Source organism: Rhea pennata, chromosome 6 (assembly GCF_028389875.1).
Source record: "Rhea pennata isolate bPtePen1 chromosome 6, bPtePen1.pri, whole genome shotgun sequence".
NCBI classification, from domain to species: domain Eukaryota; kingdom Metazoa; phylum Chordata; class Aves; order Rheiformes; family Rheidae; genus Rhea; species Rhea pennata.
Genome location: NC_084668.1, coordinates 17702072 through 17722250, shown reverse-complemented (window position 1 = coordinate 17722250; position 20179 = coordinate 17702072). Strand labels below are relative to the sequence as shown.

The 20179-nt window shown below is 59.0% G+C and overlaps 1 protein-coding gene across 1 annotated transcript; it reads right to left on the bottom strand.

Moving 5' to 3' along the window:
- Positions 1-3562: 3562 nt before the first annotated feature.
- On the bottom strand, positions 3563-4722 carry CDK5R2 (cyclin dependent kinase 5 regulatory subunit 2). The gene has a single exon (XM_062578230.1). It carries the CDS (start codon positions 4720-4722, stop codon positions 3772-3774), a length of 951 nt encoding a protein of 316 aa, XP_062434214.1. The 3' UTR covers positions 3563-3771.
- Positions 4723-20179: the final 15457 nt, after the last annotated feature.

The window sequence follows — 20179 nt, the reverse complement described above, 5'->3', positions numbered from 1 at the left end:
GAACTCACCTGCTGCTGTGACTGATGTACCGTTGAGCAGAGATGGGACCAGAAACCTGATTCAGCAAATAGCCCTCAAATCACCAGAGCAGCAGCAGCCAAAAGCTATGATAAAGCCAGCATCCAGGCAACTCACTCAGAGGCAGAAAAGAGACGTCTTGCTTCCTTCCATCTGTCTTGAGGGACGTTGTCCATCACCTCTGCAGCTGAATCGAGGCAAAGGGTTCATGCGCAGAGCTGGGCTGAGAAAGATCTTTATCCAGCCATAAGTATGTCCACATGGGCATTGGGCCCATGTAATCTGGAGATGTTTTCTCCCCATAGAGTAGTTCCAAGTCACTCTGGGGGATGCTGCCAACTCCTAATAGCAAGAGCACAGGTTTCCTGCTGTTTATCTGGCAGGAGGAGGCATGGCTTGCCAGATCAGCCTAGTGCAGCCACCTGTCACTGCTCCATGCCCCACTGCCATGGCCTGCACATACAGCACATGGGGCAATGGCCATTTGCACTGCCAGCAGAACAGCAGGGCTGAGGCAGGGGGTATTCTGTCGGCAGCAGGGCCTGAGCCCATTATAAACCACACAGCTTGTGCCCACCTGGCCTGGTGTAATAAGGTGTGTAGTGGAGAGGGCTTCTACTGTGAGGCGTAGCGGGGAGAGATACTGCTGCTCAAGGAATTTCAAACTAGGAAAGAACTGGGGAACTTCACCAAGGTGAAGGATGGACTGTGGTGGCAGACTCGGCCTTGATGCATGACCTTGACCCCTAAACCTGGCATATCTTTAGCATCCCTGGAAGGCTACATGCTCTTGGGCCTTGCAGCTGGGAGAAGAAAGCACTTCCCAGTCTAAGCCCCTCACTGCTCCTCAGGGAGTACTGGGTGGCTGCAAGGTTTAGAGGTTTGGAGACAGGCTCTATCCATTCCTCCTCTGCTGCCCTGTAGCTAGCTCCTGGGGCTGCTGAGGTTGAACTGTAAGATAAGCCCAGACTCCAGTAAGTATCATACACTGGAGATGAGGTCTAGTGGGTTAAAGCACACAAATTTTAAGAGAAAATGCCAAACTCACAAGCATGTCTGAGGACTCTCATCCTCAGCATCCATCTGTGCCCTATCCCCTCTCCTCCTCTTTATCTTCATGGGAGCCAGAGGCATCCAGGCAAGGCAAGGTCTGTGCTCTGCACCAGCTCGTTCTAGTAACTGTACAAGTTCCTCTGAGGGAGGCGAAAATCAGACATCTCTCCCTTTAGTAAGGCTCTGGCTGAGCCAGCAATGCATATCTAAATGCATAGGAGCATCTGAGCTTGTCTCTCATTCCTTGACATTTCCAGAGACTCCAAGCTGTCTTCAATTATCAGTCTGCAATTAGCTCTTCCTAAATCCCCCAACGAGGCCTAGCACTCTTAATCAATGAAAGAAAGGAACCAGGAAAAGGACATAGACTCTCTGCAGCTGGGAACATTTTAAAAGGCAGGGCCTTGGGTCCAGAAGGACTCTTTAGCGTGGTAATACTCCATGAATTTTGGCAGATTGTTCACCTCTGGAAAAGGCAGAAAAGCCCCATTATGAGAGGTAGTGATCACTGGGGCCTGCAAATATCCCTGGCTCAGGATGGGGAGAGCTGGCACCAACGGATGGCTGTTACCCTGCAGTGCTGCAGACTGGGGTCCCCTCTTGGGAGGCTGTGGCACACTGCTTTGTCTCTCTACCTCAGCCTCCCCCTCTGCAAAACACTGGTAGTAAAGAGCCAAAGATCTCCTCTGCAGCACTACAGTGGTTATAAGGTCCAATTCCACTTCTGTTTAAGCCAGGGTAAGTCGGAACTGCTACACGATGTCTTCCCTCATAAGAATCCATCCAAATGTAGGGGTGAGAGAGTAGGTTATGACCCACCCAGCTTCCAGACCAGCTTTTCATAAGGTCACTCAAATGTCAAGGAAAGAACAAGAGTGTGCATTAGGGACAGGGAAGATGGGAGTATCACAGGCCTCAGTGGGTTTATGCACTGGGTTTAGACACACAAGGGCCTTGCACAGCATCCTGTCAGCTCAGACTCCGTCACAGGGACATCTGTGCTGTCTTCCTGGCTGCACAGCTTTGCCTGAATGAGCCAGATTGGGCCTAATTAGCAGCTCTGCTGATGCACACAAAGGTAGAGAATCCAGCTTACCCTTCATGACCTGCAGAGCCAGCACAGCTCTTCCTGGCTGAAGGGAACCTGATTGTCTGGTTCAGAGGGGCTGGGGAGCACTGAACACAGACTCCAATAGGAGAGAACGTGCTGCAGATCCTGCTAAACAAAACCTGGAAAACTCAACAGCCAGAAGCATAGCAACCAGCTACGAGGAAAGGCAAAGCCTTCCCCTTCTCCACCCCACTCCCTGGAGTTTGCCGAAGCACAGCGTTGGTAACTGGGCTAGCAACATAGCTCCCACAGCCTGCTGCTGCTGGGGAAGACAGCCAGGCCCTGCAGAGCAGAAACAGGGGGGCTCAGACTGGAATGGCTTTAGGCAGAAGACCAAAGCTGACATGGGCGGTGGGATCCCAAATCAGATCAGTGCGGCAGAGTGTGGCAAGCATTTCTTGCTGTAATGGAGGCGGCAAGGGAAGCTCACAGGGCAACCAAGAGGCACCCAGGTGGATTAGGGCTGGCCTCATGCACAACAAATGCAAGCAAATCTCTGACTCCCGACTCACACTTGAGGGGCTGATTGTCAGAGAGGGTTTTACTCCCATGTCCCTTGGGGAAGAAGGAAGGGCACGATTCAGATCCTCCCCCCCAAATTCCCCCTCGCATCCCACAGCCCAGCAAGTCCAGGGAGCCACCACCAGGCCCATCCAGGCCGCCTCTTTATTCTCCAGTGAAGCAAAGCAAGAGGAGAGGAACTCCCTCCCCCCCCACCCCAGTCCCAGAAGACCCCTGCCCTCCCGGCCCCTCGGGGTCTCCCCTGCCACGGACATCTTTCCCCACAGCGAGGCAGAGGCGGTGGGGCTGTGTGTCGGCTGTTGTAGGTGGGGGACTCCCAGGACAGCCCCACGGGCCCCTCACCGGGGAGGGGGGCAGCACCCGGAGGGGGGCGGGAAGGGACTGGGCGGACCCTCCCTCAGCGGCCGCGGACAAAGGGGCGAGGATGGGCCGGGGCTGCCGCGGCGGGGCCGCGGGCTGAGGGAGCCCCGTTCCCCCCGCGGCGGCGCCCGGTGCCCGGCGGGGCGCCCCGGCCCGGCCGCCTTTGTCTGCCGGCGCGGCGGCTCCAGCACCGCGGACAGCGCCGCCGGCCCCGGGCGCCGCGCCCGCCGCCCGCCCCGGCGGGGGCACGTTCACATGCAGGGGCTGGGCCCCGCCGGGAAGCGCCTAGGAACCACCCGCCCCCCCGACCCGCACCCCCTTCCCCAGCCCAGCCCGGCCCTCCGCGTGCCCCGAGCCCCCAGCTGCAGTTTCCCTCCCCCATTTTTCTAGAGAAAACATATGCAGGAGCCTCCGCTCCGCGCCAGCCTCCCCCCCTCCCCATCGCGCAGATAGGAGGGGAACCCTCCCCACACACCCCACTCCGGTCTTCTCCGCCGTCTCGGTGTCCCGGAGCGCAGCCCCCTGCCGGGGTTGGGAGTGGGGCAGCGGCCGGTTCCGGAGCAGGGAGGGTCCAGGCAGCATCTCCGCGGAGCTGGTGACCGGGGAGGCACGGAGGCCGGCGGGGGGAAGCATCTGGCAGTCCTCCGCCTCCCCTGCCCCACGGTGCACGGCCCTTTCCGCCCTTAGCGCTGGGGGCCCGGTACCTCCTAGCGGTCCAGGCTGATCGTCCAGTGCTTGGCCCCGTCTCCGCCCTCGCCTTCGCTCTTGAGGTCCTGGAAGAGTTGCGTGAAGTAGTGCGGGTCCGCGTTGATTCGCAGCATCTTGGCGCTGAGGCGCTGGATGATGCCCAGGCAGCGCTCCCAGAAGCGCCCCTTGTCGCCCTCCACCAGGAAGGGTTTGAGCGGGTAGGAGATCTCGTTGCCCATGTAGGAGTAGGCGAGATAGAGGCAGGTGAGGAAGGCGGCCTGCAGCTCGGCCTGGCTCCCGATGTCTTCGCCGCACAGCGCCTCCCGGCACAGCAGGTACACGAACACCAGGTTCGCCGGGGTGATGAAGCCCTGGTCCTGCCAGCCCTGGAGGAGCAGCGAGCGGTCCACGCTGCGGAACCAGGAGATGAGCTCGCCGGGGCTCAGCTCCTTCAGTCGGTAGCAGCGGCGGCACACGAAGTCCCCCAAGCAGCGCAGCAGCTCGCCGGTGGACGCCTGCACCACCACGCGGCGCGGCGAGCCCGGGGCGCGGCTGCCGGGCGGCGGCGGCTTGCCCCCGCCGGAGCCCGGGTGCAGCTCCTGCGGCGCCGAGGGCACCGTAGGCACCGGCACGGCCAGCGGGCCCTGCTTGGCGCCGTCGGGTGGCCCCCCCAGCGACTTGCGCAAGTTCTCGCGGTTGCGCTGCACTACCAGCGGGTCGGGCTGGCCCGGGGCCCCCCCCGGGGCCCCGCCGCCGGGCTTCGGCGTCACCTTCTTGGTGCTCTTCTTCTTCTTCGCCGAGGCGGCCACCAGCCGCTTCCAGGTGAGCGCCGAGATGAGCACCCCGGGGCGCTTCAGCCGGCTCTCGCCCTTCCCCGGCACCCTTCCCGGCGCCTTGTCGGCCAGGAGCCCCCCGCCGCCGCCGCCCTTGCCCGAGGAGGCGGTGGGGGACAGGGAGAGCACCGTGCCCATGCTAAGGCCGAGCGGGACGGGCGTGCAGCGCCGCGGGGGCCGGGGCGCCGGCACCGCCCATAGGAGGCCGCGGGACTGCGGGGGAGGCGGCCCGCACCGGGGCCGCGGTGCCCGAGGATGCTCCGCCGCGCCCGCTCTGGGCTCCGCGCCCGCCGCTGCAGCCAGCCGCGGCCCCGCCGCTCCCCGCCCCCCCTCCACCAGCCAATCGGCGCGCGACGGGCGCCCGGTGTGGCCCGCCCCTCGCCGGTGGGAGCCCGCCCCGGCCCGGCCCCGCCGCCGCCCCGGCGTGACCTTCCCCTGCCGCCGCCGCCCAGCCCCCGCCGGCGGGCTGCGCCCGGAGCTCGGGGCAGCCAAGGCCACAGGAGCGGGGCAGAGCCCGAGAGGAGGATGAGGATGAAGGCTGTAAGAACTGGGCGGGTGCTCATCGGGGGAGGCAGCTGGAGGGGGCTTGGGGCTGGGGAAAGGCTAGCTGATGACTCGATAGTCCCCCGGGAGGAGCTGGTCTTGGTGGGAAGCCCTCAGCTCTCCTGAGAATGAGATGGTCCCTGGGAATGGCTCTGCAGGGAATCTGCTGTCCCCACTCCATGTGAGGCCTGGCTCTTCACGAGCTGCTCCAAGCTGGGGAGAGCAGCCCCCCACATGCTGTGCAAGTGTGGTGTTGTTCCTCCCTCCCACCCTTTTTGTTCCCACTCTGCATTTTCAGCATTTCCTGACTGGGAAAGAGTCAGGAATACAGAGAAAGGGAAAGTGGCATCCTCTGGATCCCTGAGACAACCCCAGCCAGTCTTCCTGCCCAAGGCTCCCAGAGCACTCGGGGTGGATGGAAGAGATGCTGCACTTCTGCATCACTGCAAAATGGTACACATTAAACCAGCCATGTGCATGGATGCTGCTTCTGCCTCTCCAGATCCGAGCACGTCATTGATAAAATCGGCACCCTCTGTCTGCTGTTTCCCCTACCCCTTGCAAGAACACCCCTCCCTCCTCTGTATTTCTGAAGAGCTGGAGGACTGATCCTGCAGCTCTGATTTCTACAGCTATTGCCAGGCATCCATTAGGAAAAAAAACACCCCAGTTGCCTGGACTGCTCCTGCATGTAAAGTGACTGAGAGCCAGGGAGAGGCAGTTGGGAAATGTTTCAGGGAGAATGTATCAATGATGCATTTTGATACAGCATTTTATGTGTGAAATTAACACATGTCAGTGCCAGGATGTAGCTGATGCTGGATGGATCTGGGCTAACAGGCAGTAATGAATTATCAGCCAGGAGGAGCTAAACCAGCCCCCCCACTTCCTCCCGCACTGCTGATGCTGAAGGTGTCTGAAATGTAAGCGCAGACTCAGAGCTGGGCTTCATACTTCCACCCAGCCTCCGAGTGCCTGGGGCTGAAGTGTCAAAACTGGGGGCAGGATAGAGGCTGTGCCCTCTTTACCCCAGCAGAGAAGAGGGGCAAAGTCCCACTCCTGCATTTTCTCAGCTGTGGCCAGCCAAGTATTGCTGTCTCCTTTTAGGAGGCCCCAGTGGCCTCTGCACAGATCATGCGCACATACAAAAACACACAGACACAGGTGGCCAGAATCACCCACCCAAGGGCTGAGCTGAAATATCCGGTAGAACTTGAGGTCAGAAGAGGAATACAAGATAAAGAGAATAAAAACACAAAGGGACAAAGTCAGGACAAGGTTCTTGATGAACCTAATCAGCTCTTGGACTCAGAGCTGGCTTCAACCTAATCAAGAAGATGGAGGAGCCCTGGCCCTAGGGAAGGGACACAAAGGAGCCTGCTCTCTTCACATGGTTGAGGGTGGACTGCTTCTCATGCATAAACATGGGCTCAGCAAAAAACACACAGCTGAATTTTGCAGGTGAGGAAATGGAGACCTCTTTCCTGAATACTGCTTGCTCCTGCTGGAACAAAATTGCTCTCAGATTGCTTCATCTGAAATAGATGAAACCGCCCCCATCCTGTGTGAGCTCTCCCAGAGTGACTTCCCCAAACTCATTAAGAAGGGCTATTTGTATTCGGAAGAGATGAGCTGTATTTTGCAGCCATTTACACAGAGGACCAAGCCAGAAAGCTCCCCTGCCTCCCCCAGTTGGCTTGCAGTTACCAGCACTAAGCAGCTCAGCGTATGTGAGCCTCCTACTGCTCCCAGGAGGGGAGACTTGGCCAAGGCCTGCTTAGAAATCCAGCCTAGATTCAGAGATGCAGCCCAAGGCCTTGACTGTGAGCAGTGCGAGAGCTCCAGGGCCAAGTATCTCACCTGTGGCTGTCTCTCCTGAGCAGATCGTGTCCCAGAGGAGCAGCTCTGGGGTGTAGGTGGTCAGCGGGTATGTAGTCCTTCCCCAGGCCAGTGCTGCTGCCTCAGAGGTAGCTGGTGGTAGTGAAGGCTTCCTGCAATGCCTCTGCAGCTAGGAGGTTATGCACATCCTATGACAACAGAGGGGTGTTTCTCACACAGGTAAAGCAGCAGCAGCTTTGCAGCTTACCTGAGTGCCAGCTGCTCTGCCGCGTGAGAGAGGGAGATCTTCTCCCCCCTCCTCAATTTTGCTCTTCCAGCCCCAAGGCTGACAAGCAATGATACAGCACAAGCTGTAGCCTTGGGAACTTCTCTGCTTGGCTCTTCCCTTCAGCTTTGGTTTAACTCTTCAGTTCCCAGCAGCTTTGAGCAGCATGGGAAGGCTGAGAGGAGGAGGAAAAGGCAGTTTCCCTGCTCCATGGAACTGGGATTCTCATGCCAGGCAGCCAGAACAATATGTTCAAGGATGCAAGGGAGAAGAGCTCCAGCCACCATCAGTCTCAAAGCTGCTCTCAGACTCCTGCCCTTGGCCAAATCTTCAGCCATTCATGATTTGACTTTGCTGGGATACTTTTGGCATACACAGTGACCCTTAGGAGCAGGGCTCCAATGGCCAGGACAACACACATCAGCTACATGTTAGCACCAGTAACAACATGGTTTGCTGGTCCAGTCCCTAGTCCAGGCTGTGAAAAAGGGTATTGAATCAGGGGTGTTCTGCATGGGGAGCTTGTACTCAACATGGCAGGCTGGAAAAATGTGCCTGGATTCCCGAGATTGAGAGGAGGGAGAGAGCAGTATTGTAGTGGTACAAAACATCCAGAATCACCAGAAAACTCTGAAAGAGCTAGTTTCGTACCTGCAGGAACTGCGCAGCTAGCTGCAGGTGTCTGTAGCTAGTCTTCAATGTGACTCCCAGTGACAAGGCTACAGATAGCAGCAAGGAGTGAGGCTTCTTTTCAGGCTAGCCTTGAGCCCAGTTTGCTTCCAGGAAACTACTTCAGACCAAATTGCTCTCCATGTTAGGGCCTGGGTGTCTGGATGCAGCATGAATTTCCCCTTGGTCAGGCCATCAGCAGGGACTCAGAGACATGCAGCTCTGCATGTCCATGTGCAGGTGGGCGTGTGGGGTAAGGTCAGGCCTATGCCACCTCTTACATATTCTCCAAGCCATCTCTGCAATGCTGTCATGCTGGGAGTGCAGCTCAAAGAGGCACAAGCTCACAACTTGGGACATGGCAGCTCTTCCAGGACAGGAGAAGGCCCCAGGCATATGGAGAGCCCTAGGGACCCTGTTCTGATCTCACCTCCCTTCCCGTAGGGCTATTGACCACAAGGCCTGTAAGGGATCTGGCTGGAGGGAGTTGAGCTGTCACTCCAGAATAAGGAATAAGCATGTTCGCTGGCTGAAGCTAGTCTTTTATAGGTCTCTTGCTGTGCCTTGGCCTGTCTGCACTGGCAGAGGTGGCCAGAGGAAAGGACTGCATCTTCCCAGCAGCAGCTGAACAGCCATCCTCTGGGCTGTGCTGCTTCCTCCATAGAAATGGAAGCTCACAGACTCAGCCTGCCTCTCAAGAGATGTTGATGAGTAGGACTAACAGCTTCAGTACCCACAGCTCACCCACCCCACATGCACCATATGCAGGACAGCCTACCACAGAGCAGCTGGACCTCAGGATGAACTGAGAGCCTTACAGCTGGAAAGGCCTGGAGGCTTGGCTGAGGGATGCTCTGCAGAGCTCAGGGAGGAGAAATCAGCTTTTGCCTTAGAGTACCTTGACAAACCCAGTCCAAGCCCTCTCCTCTCCTCTCCTCTCCTCTCCTCTCCTCTCCTCTCCTCTCCTCTCCTCTCCTCTCCTCCTCTTACCTTCAAGTGGCAGCAACTGGTTCCTCTCTAACCCTCCTTTTATCAGGATGGTTCTCAAGGGAGAGGGGCTACACCTGTGACTGATCCAGGTTTACCAGTGGTACTGCCTTAGTGTGGCTCAGAGTGGTGGGAGGGATTACATACCTAGAGGAGTTCACCCAGCCCCTGCTCTGAGGTCAGCCCTGGGTTCATGCAACAGAATAAAGCAGAGCACAGCTGAATAGAGCAGCCTGGCTGCAGCCCCTGGAGAGAAGCTATTTCTGTCCTCCCAATTGCCAAACATTAGCACTAGGAATGGCTCAGAGAGCCAGAGATACACAGCTTCTCTGGGTGGAAACTACACAAGATAGAGCCAACCCTGAATCAGCCAGAAAATGCATCACAGCTTCCTGATCTCGGGGCAGAGAGAGGGCTGGGCAACCCCTGGGACTGTGGTGGGGAGATGAGTACCCCTTGTTGACATGGAGCAAGGCTGGGGATTGCTGCTAGAGCCATGCCCACAGCCTGCATCCCTCAGAAGACTGTTACTGCCAAAGCACTCAAGGGAAGGAGAAGCTCTCAGCTCTGAGTGGGACAGTTTGATATAACTAAGAAGGCTCGTGTGAAGCCATGAGCCATCCAGATGTCAGTTATCACATTCATATGGTCTTGTGGTGGTTGTGAAGTCCACACAGCTATAGCTTAGCAGAGGTTAATGAAAGGTCTAATAATCTCTGCTGCAGGGAATTAGAAGAAGGTAGGGCTCCAGCAGGACAGCATCCTCCAAGCAGGCTGTGCTGCAGGCTGGGGCACAGCCCTTAACCTGTGCTGGTGGCAGCAGTGATGGAGGAGAGATACAAAAGTCCGTCCCTGGACTGCAGACCCCTGAGGGGGTGAAATTGGGTCCTATGAGCCCCCTGTGCTCCTTGGACGGAGAGGTGGTAAGGCTGTGCTGGAGCACAGGGGAACATGCTGGGGGGGCTTAGCCTGGTCCCTGGGAGATGTGGAGCAGACCCAGATCCCTTCCACTCCTATCAGGGATGGTGAAGGAGCCATTACCCAAGTGGTAATGGAGACTTTGTGTGGGGAGGAGGCGTCTATTGGTGCCCAGCTCCTTCCCCTGGGACTCTGCTCTTGCCCCTTCCCCAGTCCTTGATGCTCAGCGCTGTTATTCATCCGGGTGATGGGCTGTCTGTGGTGCAGCGCAGAAGGAGCCAGGCGGGGGGTGGCTGCCCAGGCTTGAGGAGGAGGAGAAGGACCCCTGTGCCTCCGTGGTGCCAGGCTGCCCCGTGCCCCGGCAGCTCTGCTGTGATGCTGCGGAGAGCCCGGGGCAGAGGACTCGGTGCACTCGAGGCCCCGGTCCGGGGCTACCCAGGGAGCTCAAGGCCGGGGCTGTGCTGCCCTCTCGCGGCTGCCGAGCCGTGCGGGTCCCCTGCCACCCGGCTCCGTGGCCAGGCCGAGCCGGGCTCTCCACCCAGGCAAGCCCTGGAGGCGAGGTGGCACTGCAGTGTCCCTCTTGGGGACAGGACTGCCGGGCTGCAGTGTCGCTGCACCATTGCAAGCAGCTCTCTGCACCTTGCCTGTCTCACCACAGCACAGAAACTAGTAGCCTCGGAGCTGGGGATCACTGGGCTCCCCTCTGGTGGGGGTCACCCATGCCTGGATCCTGCCAAGAGAGAGAAGGGCCTGCGGGAGCCAGGGGATTTGTCATCGCAACCATCAAAGGGGCAAGATGGCTCCAGGGGGCCCTGGCTCTGCGGCTACTAACAGAAGGCAGAACATGGGGGCCCTGCACTGCTGTGGGTCCCGCTCCCTGTCTTCAGGTTGTTTGGGACTGAGGCTGGGCACACCATGGGCCCAGGGGCTCTGTGCTCCATACCCAGCTCATCACCACAGCTATGCCCCAGTATCTTCCGGGACAGTTCTGCAGTGGACACCTCTGTCTGCTCCCCCCTTTGCGGAGGCTCTCGGAGTGTCATGGGCAGAGGTTGAGGAAGATGCCACATGTCTGAGGGAAAGTGTTGGATTGCCATCTTGGTGGCAGCGGTTTGCCAAGGCCTAGGGGTTCCCAATCTGCAGCCTGTGTGGAAGTGGGGGCTGTCCCAGGGGTTATGGGTGAAGAGCCTGAGGCCTCCTTCCTGGGCTGTGCTGGGATGAGAGGGATGCCACAAGGTGCTATGTGTGAGCTTGGTGAAGAGGGTAGAGCAGGATTAAGAAATGTGTGCACGTGTTCCTCCATGGCAGGGAGCAAGGAGCAGGGAGCAGGATCCGGTAAGGGGCTGGGTGCTGAGCCCAGGATTCCTGGGTACTTGGTTAGATTTGTTCCCACACCTCCCTTCACCCTGGCCAGCAGGAGCCGAGCAGTCCAGTCCCTGAGGATTGCTCTCATCTGAAGCCTTTATCCCATTGATCTGAGACATGGAGAGAGCTCCCTTCGTTTGACCTCCTGCTCAGCTTAGGGGGAGCACTGCAAAGCCCAGGTGGCAGGTGCACAGCTGGCTCTGTACCCGCCACCCAGCTGTGTACTGCACAGGCTCTGCGCGCAGAGACACACACCCTGTGTGTGTGCGCAGCAGCTTTTGCCTGCGCATCTGCAAGTTGGTGCTGCACAAAATCCCAGTGTGAGGCTGCTGTCCCCTGTCTCTGCTTGCAGGTGGTGACAGGGGAAGAGCTGTGGCCTCTAGCTCTTGGAGTGCCTTCTCCCCGTGCCTGTGGCCAAGGGGGCCTGGGACCCCCGTGTGTGTGGGGGGGCCTTGATGCCCACCAGGTGGAGCTGCACTCCTGTGCTTTGGTGCTGCTGGGGTGGCCCTGGGCCAACCTTGTCTCGGGCTGCTGTTCCTTGCTCAGCAAGGAGGGATCCTGGCCTCCCCTGCCAGCCCTATCAGCAGTGAACAGGCAAAGGAGGCGCACGTGTGTCCTGCTCAGAGACTCGGGCCACAGGTCCCCGGTGTTGACCTCGCTAGCTCCATCTGCTCAGCAGCACAATGAAGTTATGTGCTTGCAGGTAGACAGCAGATACTGGCCCAGTATTTTGGGGACCTTTTCCCCAACAGCTTGGGCAGGGAGAGACTGGGGAGACCTCCCTGTGGTGATGTTCTGGTCTTACATTTTCCCAGTGCTTGAGGCTCACTACACTTGCAGCACAGATCAGCATGGAGTCAGCCCCAACTCCGGCCAAGCTCTCTGTGTATAGCTGACTTTGCCTATTCCAGCTGTGTGCAGGTCCCTGAAGAGCCCTGACTCTCTGAGGTTGTCAAGGCTGCTGCAGGCCATGCCAGCAGCAATTCTGTAGCCAGTACTATGATGCCCTGATGGATGCCTGATGTTCCCCGGGGCAGCAGAAGCTCACAGAGGAAATTGGTTAGATGGAGGTTCACAGAGTACCTTACTCCAGGTCTTAATGTCATACAGGCTTGCTTAGCACTGACTTACTTCTCTGCAGGAAAAATCAGGTCCAGTGCTCCTGGGACTTGTTTAGAGTCAGGGGAGATGTTGCTGGGTTAACTGGCAACTCCCAGCCTGTGCACTATGCAGCACTCCTGAGCTCAGGGCTCATCTGCTCTACTCAAGCACTGTATTCCTGTGGGATGCAAAGGGGCATGGTGGTAAATCCTTTGCTGCCTTTCCACTGCTTCTCTGAGCCTTGGCTGAAACTGGGGAAGCTCAGGACTGGATGGCTGAGATGTAGCTGCCCTGTCCCCCACGGGTAACCTGCAGCATCCCTGCTTCCACTGATGCCTGTGGGTGCACCTCTCTCTGGGGGCAGAGCTCATCTGAGGGGGACCTGGGGTAGGCACTGGCACATGGGAGGTCCTGGGCTGTTGGGCAGAGCCTCTGCAGTTGGGCAGAGTTGCTCCATTTGCGCTAAGAGCAGCATTCTCTTCCTGCTGGAGAGCAATTCTAATAGCCTCCACCAGCTCTGGAGCCAAGGGGCTCAGTGTGCCCTGTGCTGGGCATCCAGTAGCTACTTAAGTCTCCACTGCTCTCAGCGTGGCAGGGTGATGTGAGTGCTGGTGCTGTGCTGACTCCAGGAAGCCAGTCTGAGACCCACCACTGTCCTCTTGCAGCCTTCAGCCTCTCAGAGCTCATGAAGCTGGGTTGCTGGGACTTGGAAGACACTGTTCGAGTGACCCATAGACTTTCCTGGCCCCTTGCACCCCAGATGCTCATCAGCCTCATGTGGGGGTCCTGACTCAACCTGCCCCCCTCCCCTCATGGCAACCCTGGTCCAGGCTACTGGGCCCTCGGCCATGCTGTGCATGACAGGCAGGGAGTAGGGGGCCAAGGGGGAGGGGGTCAGGCAGGCAGGGAGCTGGAGAGGGTCTCTTCTGCCCTTGGTCATGCCTGGGCTGGGGCTCTGGAGGAGGGTCTGTTCCCTACCCAGGGGGATGCTCTCAAGCCTGGGTCTTTGGTCCGGCCTGGAAGCGAGGGAGGCAGCTGTACAGGAAATAATCACGGCTTGTTCCAAGATTAAATCACTGGCGGGAGTGTGAGAGGGGATAAAAGGAGCCGTCTGTCGTTAGAGGGAATATTAACCCGGCAGCAGGCTGGGAGGGGGGAGAACTTTATTCCCTGCACTTGCTGCCTGCCAGACCCACTGTGCACACAGGGCTCAGCGCTGACAGCACCTCTCAGTGGGACACACTGCTCCCAGGGCCCTGCTGAGGCCTCCTCTCCTGGCTCAGCCCTCAGCAAGCTCCCTTCTCCCTCCCCTGCTGGAGGGATGCTTCTGGGACCATGGGCAGAGGAAGGATTGCTGGGGAAGTGGGGAAACTGAGGCAGCCCGCCGTGACATCGTGCTGCGTGTCTGACACTGTACAGAACCACTGTGCTGCTTGGTCCCTCCTGCATCACTCCTGCTCTGCCCAGGCCAAGCCTTCGCTCTGGCTCCTCCAGATGAGTTCAGCGTGGCACAAAAGGTTCTTGTTTGGTCTGGCCCTTATCAGGGGCCTACCTTGAGGTCCTTCAGCACGGGAGCTGGGCTGGAGCTGGAGCAGGTGGGGCCAGGGCGCAAGGGAGAGGGCAGAGGGAAAACAAGAGCCCAGCTGCAAAGGGGTGAGCCGGCAAGGAGATAAGATAGAGAGAGAAATGCAAAATATGACGGTGGCAGGCAGGAGAGAACGTGGGAAACTACAGGGCAGTTTGGGTCAGCTCAGCTGGGAGAGACACTGAAAGGGGTGGGCAGGCCCTCCAGGGCTGTGAGCTGGCCGTCCCCATGACAGGTGCCCAGCACGGCTCCTTCTCCCTCGTCCTGGAGCTGGGACCTGCTTCCAGGTGCTGGAGCAGCCGAGGTGGGCCCCCCAGACCCCATGGTGTTGGGGGCTGTGGCTGCTGCCTGTGACCCTCACTTGCTCCAAGATGCTGTCTGGGGGCCAGGTATCAAGTGGCGATCTGGAGAGCTGAGAGAAGGAGACAGGAGCAGGAGGGCTCACTGCTGGCTACAGCTCTGTGGATCTGGCCCCTCCACCCCAGCTGGACTTTGGCCATGGACTGGCCATGAGCCGGCAGCCGCTTCTTGCTCGTGGCCCCCCCGCCTGCCCTGCAGCGCCGCGGCCCTGGCCGGCAGGCGTCCCAGCCCCACCGCCTGGGCTGCAGCAGAGAGGAAAGCCACGCTCTGAGGGCTGGGGCAGGGCTGCGGTTTATGGGCTCTCCTGTGCCAGGAAAAACAGACCCATGGGGGCCGGGGTTTGCAGAGAGCGGTTCATGAAAGCTTGCAGCCCTTCGCCTAGGGCTTCCTTCCCTTTGATGGAAGAGTCCCGGTGGTTTCCCAAGCAAGAAGATCTCGACTCTTTCCCCTTCACCCCCTTTCTTTCCCCCCAGCCCATTCCCCTCCAGCTGAGGCTGGGGCTGAGGTAGGAAGATCAGCCTTCCTTGGCTGCCTCTTCTTTTCCAGACTTGTGGTACCCCACAGAGCCAAGCCTTCCCTCGCTGTGCAGGATGGGGCCCCCGGCACTCAGCGTCCACACGTGGGGATGCCTGAGTGCCTAGAAACTGCCAGAACATGGCCCGATTTTCCCCAGGTGACTTTCTTGAACCAGCCTCCTCCCTCCCCGGGGAAGTTGTGTGAGAAGGGCTAGCACGGCTGGGAACAGCCAGGGGCAGCGATTTCGCCCCCGCCGCTGCTGGGGCAGGATGGGGGCATGCAGCCATGGGCTTGAATCTGTACAGACACTGAGCCCATTGCAGAAACACTTGTTGTGTCCTTGGCATGCACAGCCAGCGCCGACAGTGTCAACGGTTGCCCCGGGGGCTGCCCGTTCTCCCAGCTGAGCATCTCCCGGGCCCCATGGTCTGCAGTACCTGCTGCTGCTCACTAAGGAAAGTCTCCGATGGTACCAGCTCTGCCCTTTCCCAGACAGCATGGGCTGAGATGTGCTAGTGGCTTGGACACGAATCCCCCAGAGCCCTTTGGCAGCTCCCATTACCAGCCCATCTCCTCTGTCACGAGCTCTGGACCCTCTGCATCTTTGTATACAGCGTGGCCCTGGAGCTCAGCAGCCATCCTACAACAGTGTGGTTACACCTGCAGTAATGCCCCGAAGATGCTGACGGGCCTCCCAGGGCGAGCTCACCCCAGGCAGGCCCTTAGGGGCAACAGGAGGAAAGCAGCTTAGGGGCTACAGGAGGAAAGCAGAGGACTAGAAATGGGGCTGATCCCACCTGCAGGCTGCTCCGAGGGGCTCTGCCCGTGGCAGCTCCCAAAGGCTGCCGCGCTCACAGGGGAGAGTCGAGAGTGCTCTGCCTTGCTCCTGCTGGAGGGAGGCTGGATGGGAGTTCGGGGCAGGCTGGTCCCAGCACTGCTCAAGAGCAGTACTTCTGCCCTTCTGCTGTGGGCAGGCATCTCAGGGTGGGTGCTCAAAGCTCGACCAGAGCCGGGAGACTCCTGCAGACTTACACTCAGAGAAGGCTTGGCCCTGCTGCACATAAAACCCAGAAAGCGGCCGTTGCCAGGACGCTGCAATTTCCAAGCTGACATCAAAAAGCAGCTGGGGATTGGCTTGCAAATGCTCCCACACAGCACATCCTGTGTATTTTATGAGCGATGTTTTACAACATAAGTGCTGCTATATTAAGCCACACATCTAACTGGAAAAACAGGAGAGGGCAAGCACAGCTACCTCTCTGCAGGCTGCTTTCATGCTGCGTATGCAAGTCCTTCTGCTGGCTAGGCTCTGTCCTGCCATCTTGTCCCAGCCCTGGCACCGCTCTGTGCAGGCAGGAGGCAGACACAGGTGTCCCTGCAAAGCATATCTGGTCCTTGGTCCTTGAGAAAGGATGTTACAGCGTTTTTTTCTTTTTTTCTGTCTCCAACCTTGCCCATCACAGCCCAGGGTCCCCAAACTCTGCGCCGGTCCTAGGGTGTGCAGGAGAGCTTGCTGAAATGACAAAATGAGGCTAGGCCCTGTCCTTTAGGCCAAAAACGTGTTGACAGCAAGAAATCATGACCTTTCGGGTTGTGTTTTTTGGCTTCAGCTGAGGTCTTTGGTTCCTGACAAAAGGCCAAGTGGCTGGGGAAAGTCAGTTCTCATCACCAAACTTTTGGTCCTTGGCAGCTCACTCGCTGGCCAGAAAGGCTGACGGGAGAGGGATTTCTTTTCCCGTGACCCCAGGAGAGGGTGCTCTCTGCTTGCAGCTGCACCAGCTCAGCCTCCCAGCTATTCCTGTCCCTGGGACTCCTTCACCACCGCAGGACCCACACTGTGACCTTTGCAGCATCCTGGACATGGCACCCCTGGACGCGGGTCCCCACGGCTTCTCCTTTGGCCGAGATGCTGCTCAAATTCTGCGGGCGCCCAGGGAGGCAAGAGGGAGCAGAGGGTGCAAGCCTGGGCCAAAAGGACAGCCCATGGCCCCTGGACAGCAGTGGGGCCTGTTTTTAATCCGTATTTCCCCTTGGTTAAGGCCAAGTTTTGAGCCCGACTTTCCAGAGCGCCTGTCACTGGCCCCCGGCTGCATCCCCCTCCCCTGTCCATGGGGATGCGGGCAAAGAGCAGGGCCATGCCGTGCCCTCCCTGGGACGGTGGAGGGAGCAGTCCCTGCTTTGCACCCCTTGGCAAGCCAGGACCCTTGCAAGAGAGCGGTGGAGCTGATTTATGCTCCTGACATTTCTCTCCTGGTCGGGCAGGGCTTTTAATAAAGAGTGAGTGATTTATGGCTCCTTTTAAGTGGGAAGGAATGTTACCTAAGGCAGGCGGCCCCCCGACACCCCCGCCTCGCTGTCTCGCTGAACCCCCAACATCTGGGCTAGTGGGAGGGGAGCGGAGGCTGTCTTGGCCCCCACCTTCCCAGAGAGCCCCCCCCTCCCCCGTGGCCCCAGCACTCTACCTTGGCCCCAGCAGGAGCCGCCCTGGCCCAGCCCTGGGATGCCCAGCGCCCCGCGAAGAGCGGCACCGCATCCGCCACGAACTGCCCCGGGCCTCGGCAGCGGGCCGATGCGCTGTCCCCGCGCCGCCCTGCACGTGGCAGTGACCCAAGGGAGGCTGCTGCCCTGAGACCCCTCAGCTCCCCTCCGCCAGGATCCCCGAGGCGGCCAGCCCGCACCGTGCCGGTTGTCATGGTTACTGGATATTAACGGATGCGGGCATGAGTGCTTCCCGGTGACAAACAGCTCCTGAAGGGAAGGGCTGCCCTCAGCCCACCCCTCTCCAGTCCTGCTGGGAGGGGGGGTTGGCCATGGAGCCACCTCCATCCCCCTCAGCCCCTCCAGCCCCCCAGCCAGTGCTGGCCAAACGCAGACATGGGATCAGCTTGCAACTAAAGAGGCCTCTTAGGGCAGAAAATGCCTCCAGGGTCCCTTAGAGCCAGTAGGGAAAGGTAATATCTCCCTTCCCCTTCCCAGCCCCGCTGCCTGGAGAGGGCTGGAGGAGCCGGCAGGGCTGGGGAGGCTGGCGGCCGGCAGGAGCAGGGCGGCAGGAGAGCAGGAGAGCGCGGGACCCAGCCAGCCAGTGCCTTTCCCCTGCTCAGCAGGGCTGAGGAGCGAGGCCGGGGGCTAAGAGCCGGGGCAGAGGAAGCATCGCCCAGACAAGAGCTGCCCCAAGAGGCTCCCAGCTGCTAATGAAGATAAAGTGCCCAGTTCCTTTTCTTCTCCGAGTGAAATCTGGTGGCTAAGGGGGAAAAAATGCTTTCAAGTGTAGTCATCTATAACACGGCCTGGGAGGCAGGGATTCCAGCAGCCGGCGCGGCGGCCAGCCGAGACACTGATCTCACGCTTCACACACGTGTGCACACACATGCATGTGCACTCACACACAGCTCACACCGCAGCGGCGGCGCACGGCGTGTCTGAAATACCTGTGGAGCCCAGCACGCACCCGCACGCAGGCATCAAAAGCACGGTCTGTCTCTGCGGCAAAACCGCGAGCGTAGATGAAGGCATGTGTTGAGCGAAACACACCCAGCCCACGCAAAGCACACGCACCCGCGCCGGGCTGCCGGAGCGCACACGTGCCCTGCAGTGCACATGGCAAGTGCAGCACAAACACAGGCACGTGGCAGGCCAAGGGTGCCGTCCCGGCGCAGGCACGGGTGCGCAGGCGTGCACACACCCTTCCTCCCGCCTGACTGTGCGAACACGGTCCATACTGTGCCGCCACGGTGGGAGAGGGCCGGCGATGCCCGGCAAGGTCCTGGTGGTGAACCCTCTGGGAATGCTGCAATATTCTAGTAAACACATGACTCAGCCTCATTGGTATTGATGGATGGGGAAATGGGATGGGATGAGGTGGACTTTGCCTCTCACACACCCCGGATGGAGGAACTCATACCCTCTGTGTCATGTTGGCAGGCCACCCCCACCTAATCCCACCCAGACCTCCCCCAGTCCCCTTGCCCAAAGCCCAGCTCCTCAACTCATCCCAGCCCTGACTTTGCACAGGATTGGTGGTAGATAGTCCCTCTCCCATCCCTGTCCATAAGCGCCTCTTCCCACAGACCCACCTGCATGCCTGGAGCAGACAGGCTGGATCGTTGGGTCCATATTTCCATCACCAGTGTCTCTGGGAACTATGCGCTAGATGTAAAGGCTGCAGCCACACAGTAAGTTAAACAAACCCAGGACTATTCCCTGGCCCTGAAGCCCTCTGCCAGGGACCAGCCCACCCCAAACTGTTAAATGTATCCTGCAAACAGGGAGCCCCTGTGCCAAGGGACTGTCCCTGACTCAGGCTAGCTCTCAAACCATGAGCTGGAATTCCCTGGATCAGTGCTAGCTGTCCCAAACCAAAAATCACACCAGGACAGCACTAGTAATTCCCATGTGCACAGTCATGCTGCCCTGCCTGGGAATGCCCTGGGACTGTTTGCTCCGTCAGCGTGGATGTAACCAGAGATTCTCCCCTCCTTTCCTCTAGAGGCTTTGAATTAAGTGGATGATTTACAGAGAGGTGGCAAGGGAATACACGGCATGTAGGGAGAGAGCAGCTGTCTGCCCCTTCCTCAACCCATCTGGCAGCTAGTTGCACCCCGAGACCTACCGGAGACCCTTCAGGGAGCACAGCATTTTCTTGCAGCCCCCAGGCAGACAGTGGAGGGAGGCTGGTCCTGGGCTCACTGCTTCCCTGTTGCCATGTCTCAGCATCACTGTGATTGCCAGCGCATGGGGACTGTGCCTGGCTGGACCCTGCTGGCACAACCCGACTGAAGGCTGTACTGGTTGGGCACCAAACCTCTGGCAGAGGGGAGCATAGGCTGCTGGAGGTGGTGGTTTAATTTACTCCAGTGCCATTTGGTGTGGATGGCTTGGGCAGATACGCTGGTATCCCACCACATCCAGCTGCTGACAGCAAGCTTCTTGGTATCCCCCAGCTCCCAGTAACTAATTCATATGGATCCACTGAGTTGGAGCTGGGAGAAATCAAAGTTGGCCAGATAGTTGCAGTGCCCCCCCAAAAGCAAATAATGGGGGGGGGGGGGAAAGGGGGATCAGTTCAGTGGGAAACTAGAAAAGCTATGGAGATGGAGGATTGGGATCAGATGGGAACCCCTTGGCATGGAGAAAAAAACTCAGAGCCTGCCTAGAGGAGTTGGTGTCCCCTGGGAACAAGGGCCAGAAATGTCACTCCAGTTGGAGCCAAGAGGTAGTGCTACCCCCTTAGCCAAGGACCCCTGAGTCTCTGAGAGCCCAGGGGAGGAGTCCCTGGGGTGGCCCATGGGGTGAGGCCAGCACCCCTTGGGTCTGTGGACATCTCAGGAGGGATGTTAGCCACAGCAGGTGCCATCATGGACAGACGGCACAGCGGGTGGAGCATGGGATGGACAGAGCCAAACCCAGACCACAGTAAACCTGCTTGTGCCCAGGACAGTCTCTGCGCA